The following is a 16,674-nucleotide window of genomic DNA, read 5'->3' as shown; positions in this document are numbered from 1 at the left end:
GAGACATTACAATGCAATTCTTATTCATCCTGTGTTACTGGACCTCCTAAAGTCCAAGCACAATGTCTGCTCTACAACCATTAATACTGTGACAATGGGGTAAGTGGAAAAGGAGAAAGCTGCTCTGCTGCTGCATGAAGGAAAAGCTACCACCCACGGCTCCAAATGACAGAGGGAGACATGGCAAAGCACAGTCAGCAGGGCTGGGCGCACCAACATCTTCTCCTCCACCATGCCGCTTCTGGAGGGAAAAAAGCCCTGAAGGAGCCAAGCCCAGACCAATGCTGAAGCAGTTCACCCAGGGTATGGAAGGAGAGGGAAATCCTTTCTCCCCTCTGACTCAAAGTCCCTTGCCCAGGGCACTGCCCGTTTAGTCCATCTCTCAGCCGCTTCCAACAGTGACCCCACTCTGTCACATCCTGGACCCTCCACTCAGCTCACGCAGCTTAACCCCTCTGCTCCTCTGCTTGCACAGCATCTCATGCAATCAGTGCTAATTTACATTGATTTCTGGACAGCATCAGAATAAGTTAATCATTATCTAGTTCTGTAAAATGTCATTTGTTCCCAGGTACACTAAAAATAAGAGGCTTTCACCTGACTATAGAAAATGGTAACCAGCACGTGTAGCATAACACATTGTCCACACAATAAAATTCCTTTAAGCGCTCATTATCCTGCATGTGCAACAGTTTTTCACTTTCCGCACTGATTTTCACATATTCTTTCTGTTTAGAGACTGGAATTTTTTCATATCCACAAAAGGAAGGAGGCATCATTACAGGCAAATTCTGGCAATCTGGTATTCCACTGCTCTTAAAAGACAGAGAGAGCTTTGTTAATTGACTTCCAAAATGTGAAAAAATATGAGGAAAAGGAATATTCCCAAATATTGATATTGGAGCTGGTATTCATAGCAAACCAGCAACACACTAGAAAATAAAATTCTATCACCAAGATTCATCTTAAATTTATACTTATTATCTAGTAAACAGCAGTTCACAGCACACAAAGAACAGGTATATAAAAATCTTCTCTGCTTTTTCCTCTGCAAATCAAAGGCCAGGAAAACCCAGAATTTGCTTTCAAGAAAGAATGAAGAGAGCACCAGAACCAAAACCTCTCATCACTCCTGACCAAGTAGTGTCTTGTGTGGACTAAACTCTCTGATGGAGACATCTGTTTTATGTGACCTGACGTGCAAGAAAAAGCCTAGACCAAAGGTTATCTCGATGAGCTGTCTTTCCTCATAAAGGGATTAGCATGGATAGGTATAACACTGTGTGGAGACAAGAGGGAAAGGAGATGCAACAGGTTAAGTTTAAAATATAAAATTAAATCTGACACCTAAACTGACAGTCAGTCGCTCTCCATCTTGGTTTCTTTATTTGAAAGCAAAATATACTCCGTGGTGTTGTAAAACAGAAAAAACAATACCTGCTGCTTTGAACAGCAGAGACCAGGCCTTCTAGGTTTATCCTTACTGTTGCAACTGGGATATGCTTTAAAAATGCACTCTAAAATAGAAGATGAAACAAGAATGTTTTGAATCAGAATGTCCCCAAGTGCTTTTAGAGCTAGTTACATAGCGCCACAGCAATTTTGCCAACTTGTCAATAAAAATCAGAAAAAGTATATTGCATTTTCAAAAGCACATTTTACCTGGAGCAGCTACTCTGTTGCCTGCGGGTTTCCATAGAGCCATGCTGAGCACCAACGACTTCAGCCACAGTGGCGTCTCGGTGCCAAGCAAACATCAGAGAAACTGAGTCCCCAAAAAAGACACTGGGAGAGCAGTGGAGTAGAGAGATTTCCATGGGAGGTCACAGTGAACTAACGATGACTGAACAGCAATCCTGCGAGAAATCTGCAGCTGGTGTGAGCTGCCTCAACTCCTCCTGGCAGTGTTCCGACTGCTTTTGTCGGTTGGGGATCTACTTCCCCGATCTCTCCAGATATCCAGGCTCCCTGGCTTAATATCAAATTCCTCTCCCCAAAGTATGTTAACCAGTATGTAATTACATGTTATCACAGTAGTATTATCAGCTAGCATCTTTCTCTCTTTTGGTTTGTTTCTTTGTTACTTTGATAAGAAATTCAAATAGTCACTGAAACATGGAGAGCAAGATAGATTATATATGTAAATACTAGGGCTCCCAGTACAAACCCATGTAAGCTTTATTGTCCTCAAAATACTCTGTTCTCCTTAGCTAACAGCAGATGGTGGGAAAGCACTGGTTTTCTCTTAGCATAACTGCAAAAAATTATAAAAAAAATTCTTTTTTTTTCAGCTCTTTTAACTGATTCAATAGTTTGAAAGAAGAAAACAGCTATCATTTTGAAATCAAAAGCTGAAAAGACTTCTAATTTCATTGCATCTCTTGCAAGTTCCTCTGTACCTTTTGCATCTTGGCCATTGAGGACAACAACTCCTCACACAAACTGACATCTTCAGTGAAATCCCTGTTCCATCAAAACTGATCAGAGTTTTGCCAGTGATTTCATTAATGTCAGGATCTGACCCAGATACCTATTCCAGCTATGATATATGAGGAGGAAGAACATCCCGTAAACAAGACAGACACTGGAGTGTCTTCCCTGCACTAAGGTCAATAGCCCATGTTTTGAAAACACATCTTTAAAAGAATAAAGTTTACAATTTTCATTTTGTGTTATGATTTCTTCTCAGATCTGATCACAAACAAACCTTCAGACTCGGCAACAAAGAGTTCACTATCACTACATCAATACGTGATTCTATGCCAAAAATAACTCTTTTTATGGTGTGGAGTTTGGAGGACACAGAGAATTTCTACATTACAACTCATGATCCACCTTCTGCAATCTCTCTCTAAAACCTTAATACATTTTCACCATCCATCGTTGCCTTGAGACGCTGCAAATTATAATTAACCAGTACGTTCCAACATGGGCTTGCTATGGACTAAGCAGAAGATTTTAAGTATAATTATGTTATCTAGTGAGCTCCACTAACAGCACAAATAGCTTTGAGGTGCTTATACCATAGCTGCACCTATGGAATATTTCACTAGAATAAGCACAATAGGGAAAAGTCGCATTTACTTCAGCAAAATCCCAGTACAGCTGCAAATATGCTCAATATTTGTCAAATAGAGTTATTATGTGACTTCAAAGTCCATAAAATATGCTGCTTACAAGCAGCACTTGAAAAGTATAGCTTCCCCTCCAGACCTGGGATCTGCCATCACAGGTTCCTGCTAACGAGGTCCTGTTTTAAGGAACCTAACCAAATGTACACAAACGATTAAATATATTTATCCACTGAATGAGAGGGGCTCAGTTTGTATTTTAAGTAAGTGCAGTACCAAATACCAGCTGGGCTGATTTCCTTAGCCTCTCCTCCCAAACCAGCACCTAGAGCAGACACCACCATGCCCCACAAGGCTTCCAGCTGGGCCGGTGGAAGGAAGGTGACACCTCTTCCTCCTCCCCACTGCCGTAACACCTTAAGATCAGGAGAGCAGAATCAGGCATTTCATCATTTTTACAAGGAACACCTTTTCCACCATAAGGTCAGCGAAGTGGTGGAACAGGCTGCACAGAGAAATTGTACAGTTTCTGTCCCTGGAGGTTTTCAAGACCCAACTGGATAAAGCCCCAAGCAACCTCACCTGGCCTCAGAGCTCTCCCTGCTTCAGCTCAAGGTTGGGCTAGATGCCGCCTGAGGTCCTTTCTAAACTGCATCAGCCTATGATCATTGCTCAAGAATGCAATTTTCTCATTTGATCAACGAACTTTTGATGATCACCTTCCTTCCTCATTTCATTACAGTTTTCCCCTCCCAAGATCCTGGCTCCTCTGTCCTGCCTCTTCCCCCTCTGCTAGCGCATTCCTTTGGTAGCTTTCAAGCTATTGCAGGACCAACCTAGCGAGCCCGCCACTGCACCATCTTCTTGGTTCATAGAGCCGTTCCCAGTGAATAACTACAGCATCCACCACTGCGCTCCCTAGACATTTTGGATCATGAATTATTGCAAGTTCCAGGAATTTAAGACCCATACTCTCACTTGACAACATGAAAGCAGCAAGCCAGCTATGCAGGCCTCTGTTATGGTCCCACGAACCAAGACCAACCTCTACAAACTTCCATTTGGAAGCCACAAATCCAGTTCACCATTTGCCTTTCACAGCACACATTTGAAAGGGACAAAGCTCTGTGTACCACAAAGACAAGCAGTGAAAAAGGCACTGGAGCTACCTCTTCCTCACCTTCAGACAAGGACAGAGCACTAAGTTTATACACGGTTCACGCTGAGACATATTCTGCAGCCACAAAGACTACAAACTCTTTAAAAACCTAAATCTGAAGAAAGCTAACAGCTTGCAGTGAGAACTTCTGCCTTCCCCCAGGTAAGTTACTACTTGAGACCCAACATAAGGGTTATCTTTTCATATTTGTAACTGTGTTGCAACACAAAACACTGCAGTAAGAAAAGGTAAAAGTGCTGGCTGATGTTTGCAACCATTATAAACCGGCAACTTCATAGTTACAAGATGATTCCTTCCTGTAAAGCAGACCAACTCTAAGACAAATGACTAGCTTTGCTTTATTAGAAAACAAATTCCATCCATTTTCCCAGGATGGGAAACTAGCTCATACAGCCAGAAGAAACCTATTCAAAGTATTAGTTGTGTAAGAATCAGATCTTTTTCTGCACTGAGCTCCAGCATGCTAGGCTGTTGGTTTGGCCTCCTCAAACACTCCTTCCCAGGCATCCAATAGCACTTTGCTTTTACTAAATGCAGCACTGAAACCTGCCAGAAAAAGAAAGAGACTGTTCATAAAGTACCAAGTGTGTGCTCCCTACAAACTGGCAGAACTGACTCCGCTTGCATTCTTAGATTAAAATCATGAACAGTGAAAGAGTGTACGCAGCCGGGTGCTATTAAGCTGAATGCCATGTCAACAGAGAATTTCTATGAAGAAAAGGCACGAGGCGGGCTTTTAATGTTATTTTAAATATTAACAATAACGTCCATGTGAAAAGGAAAAAAGAAAAAACTGCAGCGTAAAATGCTAATTACATTCTCTGTTCAATTCTATAACCCTTCTGAATTAGATCCCAAGGATTTACCATTCATTACATTTCACAGCAGTTTTCAAAAAAGTATTTCTCATAATATTCTTCAATGTTTGCCGGTCAAATGTTAACAAAAATTAATGTGCATCAAGCCTATTCATTTGCTTTTAAAATGAACACACAGGCACTCTGCTGTTGATCACCACATTCCTGTCCCACTGGAAAACCGCCAGCTGCGGTAGGTATGTAACATCAGTATTTGTTTTTTTGCTGAGTGGCAGTCCTCCGCGGTAATTATCATCTTGCACCTAAAGTAAATATTATTCTCTCGTTGCAAGTAGAAATAAAGAGTTGACTCTTCCTGTATTTTCACTGCTTGCCACCCAGCCCGCCCTGCCGGCACGCTACGTGCCCACCGAACCCAGCTCCCCGTGCCCCCGTTACCGGGGCCATCTCTTTTGTTTGTGCCCAGCGAACTACGAGGATTAGTCCCCCCTCGGCCGATCACCGGCGCAGCGGCTCCGCCGCCGGTAACCCAACAACTCGCTTCCCGAAATCCCGACGGGGCGCAGCAGCCCCCGGTGCAGCCGCGGGACGGGCGGCCCCCGGGGCCCCGCGCGCAGACGGCGCCCCCCACGCGCAAGCCCCCGCCCGCGCCCGCCGCGGGGACGCCGCAACACGCGCGTGGAACGCAAAGGCGGCGACAAACCAACCCCTCGCCCGAATTTCACCGACCCCCCCGGGTCGGAGCGCCGGGGAACAAAGCGCCCGCTGACCAGCCTCCGCCGGCACTCCCGGGCGCGCCAAGGGGCGCAGGGGCCGCTCCGCCCCGGCCCGGCAGTGACAGCCGAGGAAACTTGTACTCCAAAACCGCGACGAAGCGGCCACTGGTACCACACGGGGGTCTGCCCGTGGAATTCCCGTCCCTGGGGTGCGGGGCCCGCGCGGCCAAGGCGCTCCCCCACTCGGCCGCACTCCGCGGCAGGTGCTGGGGGGACGCGGCGAGGGCTCTGCCGCCCGCAGCCCCCGCGCCGGGGGGACGCAGCGCTCCGCAGCCCGCCCCGTCCCACGGCGGGTCACCCCCCCGCTCCCGGCCCCACTCACCAGGATGCCCATCACGTCAGCCCACAGCTGGGCGAACACCTCCGACGTGCCGCTCTCCGCCGGGGCGGCGGGGCCGGCCGCCCGCTCGCCCTCCATGCCCCGGCCCGGCCTCCGGCTCACCGACGGCTGCCCGCCGCCGCCGGCCCGCCCCGCCGCGCCATGCCTCCCCTGCCCCGGCCCGCCCCGGGACACCGCGGGCCGTCCCGCCGCCGCCCCGCAAACTTTCGGCCCGGCGACGGCGCGGCCGGCGGTGCCACTGCGGCGCGGCGGGGGAGCCCACCCGGCTGGCGGCAAAGCCCCTCCCCCCCGCCGCCGGCCTGCCCCGCGCCCCCCGCCTGCCCGTGGACTCGCCCGGCGCACGTGGCCGCCCCGGGGCGGCAACAAAGGGCCCCGGCACCGCCCCGGCGGGGTCCCGGTCGCCTCCCCCGCCCCGACACCCGGCGCCGCGGGACGGGTCGCTGCTGACCGGGCTGCCCCCGCCTCACGTGGGGGCCGGGAGCTCCGGCGGCAAAGGCGACGGCGGCTCCTTAACGCCGCGGGCAGGTTGCCCGGGGTACGGCCTGCGCCGCCCCCCGACACGGCCGGCGCGGGGAGAGGCGCCCGGCAGGTTCTGTTCCTGGTGCAAGTACCGGGACCGCACCGCTCTCCCGAGGGGATATCTGCCACCGGCCACCCCACAAAAGGCAGAGCTCTCCTCGGGAAGCGCTGCCCCCATCTATGCCTCCCGATTCCCATTACAAGCCCCCCACCCCATGAAATTAAATAATCACTAATTACAGGCAGCAGTAGGGGTGCTCCTGCATCCTTATGGGAAACAAAGGTGCCCGCACACACGGGCACGCCTGTCGGGGAAGGTACTTCAAGTAACAGCAGCCGAGCAGTGGATGTCCTTCATCCACTTTGGTGCAGGAGGCACCCAAAGGCCTGCCCTCCACCTCGCTGCTGCTGGACGCGGCAGCAAGAAAGTCCTTCGCTCCTGGTGCTCATCCCTGAGCTCTGAAGCGTTAGCTGCATCTTGAAAAGCTGCTGTTTGAAGGTGTTGTTTCTCAGAAGCACCTGTCTGCACAGGGTGGGGGTAAGAAGTGATGTATTTAACAATACGCAGCTGTCATGCACTGGCCAATCATTTTAAGAGCTGACATCTTGGAGCGGCAGTAGCTTGTCCAGCACCCCACCAGCCCCCCTTGCTGCCAGGCTGGGTGTTATGTGCCTCGCACCACCCAAACACAAGCCAGGGCCAGGCACCTGTGCTCCACCACCCCCGCTGTCCCCCCTGTTCAGCCTCAGGGGCTCCCGACTCCCCACAGCTGACCAGACTCCAACTGATTGCATGGCACCAGCAGCCTGGGAGGGCTGGAGCAACAAATGATAACCATTTGCTAACTGGGCTAAAAATAGTTTCTGTAGAAATCATAGAGCAGAAGCGGGGTGACTGCGCTCCTCATCTTCTCTCCATGTTCCTAGCAATGCTCTCTGTCCTCAAAGCAGGAGATTGTCCCAAGATTGGTTATTTTACTTTGTAGGCTAGCACCAGAGAGAAAAGATGCTGAAAATGCTTCCTTTCTCAGCAACTGGTATGCAAAGAAATGGATGAGACCTTTCTAAGCACTGGGTTACTGCAGCTCTTGCGAATAGCACAAGCAGAACAGAGAAAAGGAGGTGGGGGACACAGATGGAAAAACTAAAGAGAATCATGCTGTGGGAATGTGGCAAAGAAAACACTGATGGTGTGGAAATATACACAGTTTCTCCTGGCCCTTCTTTAGAATGCACATGTAGGATACACACTATATAATGCATCACAATTATTAACGAGTGATGAGAAATTATGAAAGGCCCAAACCAGGTAGAAAATCTTTACTAATTTACTTTTAAATTGTACGCGACTATAAGCCTATGAAGTATGAGGATAAAGGTGTGCCAGTGAAGTCTTCTGGTACTCCGCGACAGCTTGCGTAACTCAAAACTGGTTTAATTAGTCGGGGGTAATTTACTCAGTGACCCTCTGAAATCCACATTGCACCACTTAGGACAGCAATGTCAACCTACTTTCAAAATATCTGAACAAGGCACACTGTTGATCTCGTGATTTAAGTATTCTGGGCTCTTCTTGTCCACAGTCTTCTGTACATTGTCTTTTTTGTAGTTTGGAGGCGTATCTTTAAAAAAACCTCGACGACTCTGCAGCACAAATTCTAACCCCCCCCTCATTGTTCTGACTCGGGCAGCAGTAGATTAAGATCAAATAGGTGCAATGGGCAGCACTCCCACTTGCCCTGCCCCTCCCTGCCGATGGAGGTCATTGCCCCTGTGCAACGATGACTACACTACTTGGAGAAGCAGGTCCTGAATATCTGCACTTTTCAACAGGTAACAGAAGCTAGATTATAAATTGTGGTGGTCCAAAAGCTGCTTCCTGAGTCATGATGTCATCCTTTTTATGGGGCAGCAACTTTCAGAGGAGCGTGATGCATGGCTGTGGCAGCCTTCCCCTCAGCCAGCTGACTTTAAATTTAATCTGAAACACAAAGCCTTTGACTTTAAAAAGGGGAGGTTAGGAAAAAAAACCCACAAAACCTTGCAAAGTCATTGACTCCAGGAGCAGTTGCTTTAAGAAACAAATTGACATGAGAGAATTGCAACAAATCCATGGCAGTTTACAATAGCTATCATCTTCTATGGTCTTGAAATTACAGTATCTATTCATCTTCAGACATTCACAAGATGCTATTTTCAAGACATTCAATGATATGCTAAAATAGTCCCTGCTCTCTTTCTCTGAAATAGACCCAGCTCCCAGATATCACAGCAGTTCCTCTATTTTAATGATGCCAATGTCCTGCAGTAATAAATCGCAAGAGCATTTCACAAAAGCCAGCTGCAACAGGAGTAGGGAAGTTTTAGAACAAGTAGATGTTCAAAACAAGAACAGTTTTGAAGTTATGACTGCAGTATTTGGTTTGGGTACAACTGCTACTACAGAATTAAAAGTAATTGAAATTTAGCAAGTTAGAAAACAGTTTGTTTGAATTTTTTTCTGTAGCTGTCTAGACCATAACTCAAGAGACCATGATCTAGAAGCACGTTGTGCTGGACCTCTGTATGCTACTAGGAAGAAACAGATCTGGTCAATTTTCTAAAATTTTTGGGACATCTCACAGGAGGGTCTGACCAAACACTTAACATTTGGAAAACTTGGAAAATGGTCACTGCGCACTGCAGGGCAGCACTAGGCAGCAGGGAAGCAATCCTGACACGATTCCCTGGTGTCTCGCACCCACAGTGCATGGGCTCACAGCTGCTCTCGCGTACACCTCTCAGTACACTCTGGACGGAAAGTCCCACCACAAAGCAGCTACAAAGCTCCCTGTGGTGGTTGTTCTCCTGCAAATCCCTACACAGGGGATGGAAATGATCAACACATGTGGTGAATCTAGTTTCGCTCAGATGCCAGATGCATGTGAGTGTATCTTCCTATCACACCATCAGCTACACGTGGGCGTGCAGTTAGTAAGTTTCCCACATCTACACATCAAGCAAGATTAACCAACCTGGAAAGTACTCTTCTGTATTTGAGACAGACAGGCTTTTTTTCTAGAGGGATACTCTGAGCAGGATCCCAGCTCCAGGTTAAGGTGGCCATAGAAAACCTCATCCTCCTCTCTTTACTGAGGGTTTAGGGAGATTGCCTTCACCAGGCCAAACTCTTTCTCTGTGAAAAACACAAACCTGAAATGCAAACCTATGATCATTAAGATAAAAGATGACAATCTTTCTGTCCCAAAGTAGCATGTATCATCTCACCACAGTGTCACACAAAAGTGATATGATAATTTTGACAAAGCATTTAATAGCAAAAAATTGAAATATGCACCAGAATAAATGGAAAAGATGACATGCACCATCAGAAACAGGCTATCACAATGGCTGGCAACCTTTTAAAAGGCATTTAATCCAAGAAATCTATACCACAAACACCACCGAGCACTTTGATATCAGTTTTAAACTACTTGCACGAGACTAGGAGAGATCGGGTTGCCTTAGAAAGTGGATCATGTCCCACGGTGTAATGGACACCAAACATCATGGGTTCCTGATAGATGACCTGAGGGAAATGGCTTCCTGCTCAGAGGCCTAGCAATTAACTCTGCATGCATGAACAAAACGCATGAGGTTTCTCAACATCGCTAACAAGCACCCTGCCCAGTATATCAAGTCTAAATCGGAACATCAAAGCTTCAGAGAAATAAATAAGCAAGCCATTGTATGCACCGAGGGTGCAGGGGAAGGGAGAAATAAAAATTCCAGTTAGCCCCAACAAGGGACCCACAAAAGCTCTAAAACTCTTAGCACAAGCAAATAACAATGTAACACACTATTAGCAGTGATTGTATCTCCTTTCAGCTCTCTCCCTCCTTCCCCTTGGTGGGGGTCATCAAACTGAAATACGCAGTTTCACATCACAGCCCTTGATTGGAACTGCAATCCTTCCCAGCTGCAAGCTCCACCCCATCAACTTGTCACGATCCACCTTGGATCATTGTCCTCACTACCTTTTTTTTTTTTAAAAAAAAGTCCTTCTAAAACATAATGTCTTTTAAATCTCATGTGTTACTTCATTTTTAAAGTGTTTTCCTTAAGAATTATTTAAGTACAATTATTATTTCTGGTAGCGGGGTCCCTCAGAGTGGGAACCTCTGCATCACCCATATCAGCCAAAGGAGCTAGTAGCTGCTCTCCAGCAGAAAGCAGAAATGCCAGTGATTGCTCCAGAAAGCCTCTAGTGTGGGGCAGGATGGGGAACATCAGCTCTTTCTGCCAAATAGGCTGATGCTCCTTCTCAGACACTATTAGTACATACAAGCATAAACTATAAGAGAGCACTGGCTCTATCATGTGCATTTGCACATCAAAGTGCTACATGTTCCTAAAATGTTCTCATTTTGGTACCCTCTGCCACATAGATAACTACAGAAGGTATTCCTGATTTTGAAAGCAGTGCAAACAATACTTATCCACTGGTTTTAAAATAGACAGTATTTAGACCATACACTCTTTGCTGTACAGTCAGAAATCATTATTTATTCTTTTAGAGGCTTAGCTGTCAGCTCCCAGTCTTATTGCCAGCCTTGTGACTAGGGTATCACATCACAGCAGTACACTAATATGCCCAACACGAACCAGATGGAGTTAAGTCTGTTTAATTCTATCAGGAGAAAACAGTTAGGAACAATGAATTGCTTTATTCTGATAAAAGTCTGAGCTCTCCGCATTACACCCGATCCATCATTCTGCTAGATATCATTATGCTACTAGATTAAAGGATAAGGAGTGAGATACACATGCCCAGGAAAATCATTCCAGTAGTCTAAATACTTTGGGCTAGCACCACGATCAGTAGACATACAAATACTGCTAAGCAGGCTTCAGTTGAAATTGGTGACTGTGATTTTGCATGACAAATCATATAAGGGAAAGAAATCTAAACACACTGAGTGTCACAGCTCTTCTGGAAGGAGACATTTTGACTCATAAGGAGAAAGGAAAGATTTGTATCCTCCCTTCCTGCCCACAGATGTGCTCCACAAAGGCCTCTAATATCCTGCCCAGTTCCCCTCCCCACCGTGGAGCGCAGCACCGGGTTTCTTAACTGGGAGACAGCAGCACTAGCTCAGCCAGCGGAGGGGCTCCGGCAGCCAGAGTGTGACTGGTGAGGACCACACATCCCTAGGGACACCACAGCCACGATCCTGCTTGGGTGCACAGCATGCCACTCCAAAACCACTCGCAGATCAGAAATCCGTGTCTCCCACAACATCAGGCACTGTCCAGACAGTTTCCACATTTTACAAACCCTCTTCACCTTACTTACTTCTGCCTCCTTCACCCAAACTCAGCATCCCCTCTTCTCTAGCTGCACAGCAAAGCCAGCTGTGATACTTTGCTCCTGTCAGCGTTTAGTTAGCATTCATTTTCTATTCGTTTTCTGCAGCACACAAAACTCATAAAAAGTTTTATAAGCCTTAATTTTTCAGACAGTTCAGCATCCTTTGGGATGTCTAGGGGCAGCCTCTACACTGTCACTCACAGCTCGGTCAATTTTCTATTTTTTTTTTTTGTAAGCATCTGCTAGAAAGGATGCATACAAATCTTTTTTGTAAGAGACTTACAAAATCCACAGAGACAGAACTATTTAGCTCAGTGTCTTTTAGCTGCTCTTATCCCAAATAATTCTAGAACTGGGGAAGTGAAAAGGCAAAAAGCAAGCCTCAGAACTGGGAATAGGACTTCACCCTCTCCTTTTCCCAAGTGCGGCGTCCTTTGATTCCTTTGTTGAAAGTCCTAGTAAATTACTAATGAAAAGGAGTCTGATGATCTCATCCCAAAGCACATCATAAAACCACCCAAAAATAAGGTACAACTTAGTAGCGTGTGATAGCTGTGTATTTCAGAGATGCTCAGCGCTGACATAAATGTCATACTAAGTTGACTATAGTAAGGTGGGAGGAGCACCAAGAGAGGTGGCCAAGCTCACACTGTTGTGAGTGTGACTGACTGTTATTACTACTCACTTTGTGACCAGCTCAGATTTTTGAAGTAAGAATGGATATACCTCAGAAAAAGATGTTTATTGCGTCTCCCTTTGAAAGGGAAAATAACTTTCCTAAAACTAACACTTTCTGGGAAAAGAAACCCAAGATCTTTCATTAATTGTGACTGCAAAAGCAATGGAAATGCAGATCTTAAAAAAAGTCATCTGCTTGCTATCAACAAAGAGATAAGAAATTATACAGAGCTGCCCTTAGCAAAATATTACATACAGCAAAATACATGACGCAAACATGCCAGTGGTAGAGACTTGCAAGAAAACAAGAAAGGAAGAATTGCTTAGCTTCTCTTCCAGAACAGACCACTTCCACCCAAAAGCCATTTCCTCCACACTCCACCTAACACTCGCTCCCCAATTTGCCAATTAAATATTGTCCAAAAACATACCAGAACACAGATTATTTCCTCAACTGTTTCTTTAAAAGTTAATACACCACCCTTCTGAACAAGCAACAAACAGACCCTACCAAAGCCTAACTTTCAGTCCCACAAGGATTCAGTACCAAGCTCAGACCCTGCACTTCTTAAGCCTGTGTCCCAGATCACATAGTTGTATTATTAGTGAAGGAGTAGGTGGGTCTGCTTAATGCAGAAGCCAAGCAAAGAATCCTGCCTGATGATCTCAGCTAGCCACAGGTGACGGTAATAGATCAGATGTGGTTATTTGATGTTTGCTTGCAGATCATGTCAGCCCAGGGTCAATTTTCCCTACTGCAACCACTTGAAAAAAAATTACTGGCTTCAACCTCTTCTTTCAGATCAGTTTCTACTGGGATGACTCCTGCTCTGTTGCCAGAGCTTCTCCTCTCGCCTCCATCCCTGGAAACAGCTTTCATCAGCAGGCTCTGATGGATACAGAGCACCCAGCCTTCTCTTACTTTCTAAACAGCTGCCCTACCTTCCTTTTAAACACTTCCTGCTCACTCCCTGGAGTACCAGATCGAACCAAAACACATGTCCTACCCCCTCTCAGAGTTGTGCCCCTGGGTTAGCTGACCCGTGCACCACCCAGCGAGCCCAGACACGTACATTAAGATATAATTTATGGAAAAACAAACAGCAGTTGACTAGCAAGCAGTAGGCAAGCAGTTGTGTTACACGTGGTGTTGCAATTTCTGCTGTAATGATAAGTGTTCAAAACTCACAGATGTCAGGCACCTGAAAATTACACTTGCATTTAAATATAATGGAATTTTTAAAGCAAGACTTTTGGAGTGCTTCATCTTCAATTGTCTGAGTCATCAGGGTGCACTTAGGTCACATTTTCATACTTCCATTGGAAAATAAAAGCCAGAATTTACATTTCCACTATTAAAAAAACAGCAGCAACTTGAGATTTTTTACATCACTTGGCTCCAGGTGGCAGGATGTTAAATAAATCATCAAGCTTGTGATGAAGTCAGGAGCATTCGCAAGATGGGGGCAATGTAGTCAAGATGACAAGTGTTCATTTCAGCTGTGGCTGTAAACACAGGCATGAGCTTGATTCACAGAGCCTGTGCTCTTCTGGAGAAACCTTACTCTTCACTACTACCCTGCAAGCTGTACAATCATTCAAGATTTTCTCAAATCAGTTTCAAATTGGCATGGGAAAATATATTAAAGCCTGCTCTACACTTACAAGAGTTAACAAGGAAGTGGAGAATCATATCCAATCTGTACATTTCATTCTCCCTATATTGCTAATGACATGTTTCACTTCATAAAACTTCATTAAGTAATAGAGAAAGAAGAGAAACATTGCTTTGCAGCCAGGCGCACCTGAAGACCTGGAACTGTGCATTTTACGTCCATAAATTCATTAAAGGGGCACTAGACACTACTTCTGTAACACAGTGAGGAGGGGGAGTAATTCCAAAGAGCAGCTGCTTCCAGTTAGGGCAAACTCAGCTGGAAAGCAGAAGTGCCTGTCAAAGTAATTAAAGTGAGGAGAAGCTGTCTGTCTGAAACTCCAGCTTTTAAGCACTGGCCAACCTACTCCCAAAATGTAATTTATTAAAGAAAAAAAAAAAAAGAAAAAGGCAAGCAAGAGAGACAAGTGAAAACAGGCTTAAGCATTGCTGAAAACATACCTGCAAGCTATTCTCTCAATAAATATTTTGGGAAGTTAGTGAACAGAAGGATTATTGTGACTGTGGTGGCGTGAGTGGGAAGAATTTACCCTCCACAACTCAACCAACTGCATCAATGATGATACAACAGCCCCCAAGGGCAATGAGCTAACTGCGTTGGCTCCATGTTGGTGAAGTTTTATAAGGAAGTCATCTTGTTTAAGTATATGTAGAGTAGGCTGGTATGTCTAGTTCTTAGAAAAAAAGAGTCTTCATTTGCAAGGATTTAATAATTAGGCAATTTTGAAAATGGCCAAATACACTTCTTCAGTACAAGTGTATCCTGTAGCAACATATGCCTAATAAAAAGTAATTGAGATCTGGGTTTTTGAAAGTTACTCATGCACTTGATCCCAGAAGTACATCAGCCATTCCTTTTGACTTCTGTGGGAAGATGTGATTTATGAGAACAAATTTAAACAAACAACTGTTGCTTAGCTAGATGAAGGTTAAAGGGACTGGAAAGGATGCAGTGATTATCTGAAAGCATGAAGGGTGTGTAAACACCAAGGGGAAAGTCAGATTGCTGAAGAAAGCTCAAGAGGGTGTAACTCAGGGCAATGAGATAAATGGATGTGTTTTTAAGCCCTGAAATATTGGCTCCTAAAACGATGACATTATTTGTGTATACAAATGAGGCTCTGGTCATTTCAGAAGTCATCACTATGTCACTGAGGACAAAATATGTGAAAGTGGACTAAAAGGAACGAAATAGATTTGCTATATTTATATGCAAAAATATGAGGGGAATATGATAAATAGCAGCAGTAACTCTGTATCTTGGGGGCAAGGCAGGTGACCTTCCGGAATCACTTTATATCATCTGCCATCTCCACCACTGAGGAGGCAGCAGCAGGGGTAAGTGGTGAGCCCACAAGGCTCTGGGCTAGATACAATCCATGGCTTCATTTCATGTGGCTTGCAGCTACATGAATTATTTTTGTGTGTTTTTAATGGATAATTCTAAGGGGTATGCTATCTGGGCAATTGCCTAAGTGTGAAAAGCCTATGTGGCCCTTAGGTTCCTCATGGTTACACATGTGGCATTTAGGGAATACATAAGCATGCGGTAAGATGCCAGAAAGGTATTAGGCCTCAATTAGATGATTTTCATTACTCACCAGCTTTCAGTTTTTATAAAATTCAAAACTCCTGGAGATAAATATAATTATTATATTTATTGTTTATTATAATTTGGTAAGTATTATATTTGTATATGTGAACAGAATGAGCAGACAGAGCTAAGAAAAGACTGTGTTTTGACTTGTCAGAAAGACAGATTCCTTACCTCCTAAAAGCATACTCCAAATGTCGTGATACCCTTTTATCTCTTAGCATTTTCCAGGTAACATGATACTAACAGACATGCACTTCTAATGTTAGAAAGGAAATACAATTGTTCTCTTGGGTAGTTACTTAAAGCAGCTTTCAGTGTATCAAACACGAGTTAAACTTATGCCTTCTATTGCCTGTACTTGTCCAGCTAATGCTCATGTTTATCTGCAACCAGAAAGGAACTCACAGGACCTAGCTGTTCATGGCACCCCCAAACATGCACGATATTATCCTGGTCTCTAACAAGTTCAAATGCAGCCAAAGGTTTTGGCAAGGGATAAAAAAATTTAAAATATTTTAGCTATTTCCCGAAGGAGTGTGTGTGTATATATATATTTAGGTAAAAGAGGTTAAATAGCTGAATTGATTTTATATGGATGTATGAGAAATGACTGTAACAGGCTCCCCATATGACAGACAATTCATGTCAGTGTCAAAGGGCTAAACAGTAT

The 16,674-nt window shown here is 45.2% G+C and overlaps 1 protein-coding gene across 6 annotated transcripts in view; it reads right to left on the bottom strand.

Annotated features, from left to right (window-relative positions):
• The window catches only part of LOC130151160 (SAM and SH3 domain-containing protein 1-like), a 569,478-nt gene that overhangs the window by 120,416 nt on the left and 432,388 nt on the right, over positions 1-16,674 (bottom strand). The window contains exon 1 of one of the 6 annotated variants that reach the window (XM_056342995.1): positions 6,168-6,423. The exons of the other annotated variants lie outside the window; for them this stretch is intronic. Coding sequence (XP_056198970.1) covers positions 6,168-6,263 — 96 coding nt within the window. The 5' untranslated portion in view covers positions 6,264-6,423. Of the gene's footprint in view, positions 1-6,167; positions 6,424-16,674 lie in introns of those variants that run through there. 6 annotated transcript variants of the gene reach the window in all.

The sequence above is a fragment of the Falco biarmicus genome, chromosome 6, assembly GCF_023638135.1.
Source record: "Falco biarmicus isolate bFalBia1 chromosome 6, bFalBia1.pri, whole genome shotgun sequence".
Lineage (NCBI taxonomy): Eukaryota > Metazoa > Chordata > Aves > Falconiformes > Falconidae > Falco > Falco biarmicus.
The sequence above is the reverse complement of the archived record's forward strand: the minus strand, read 5'-3'. Positions and strand labels throughout refer to the sequence as shown.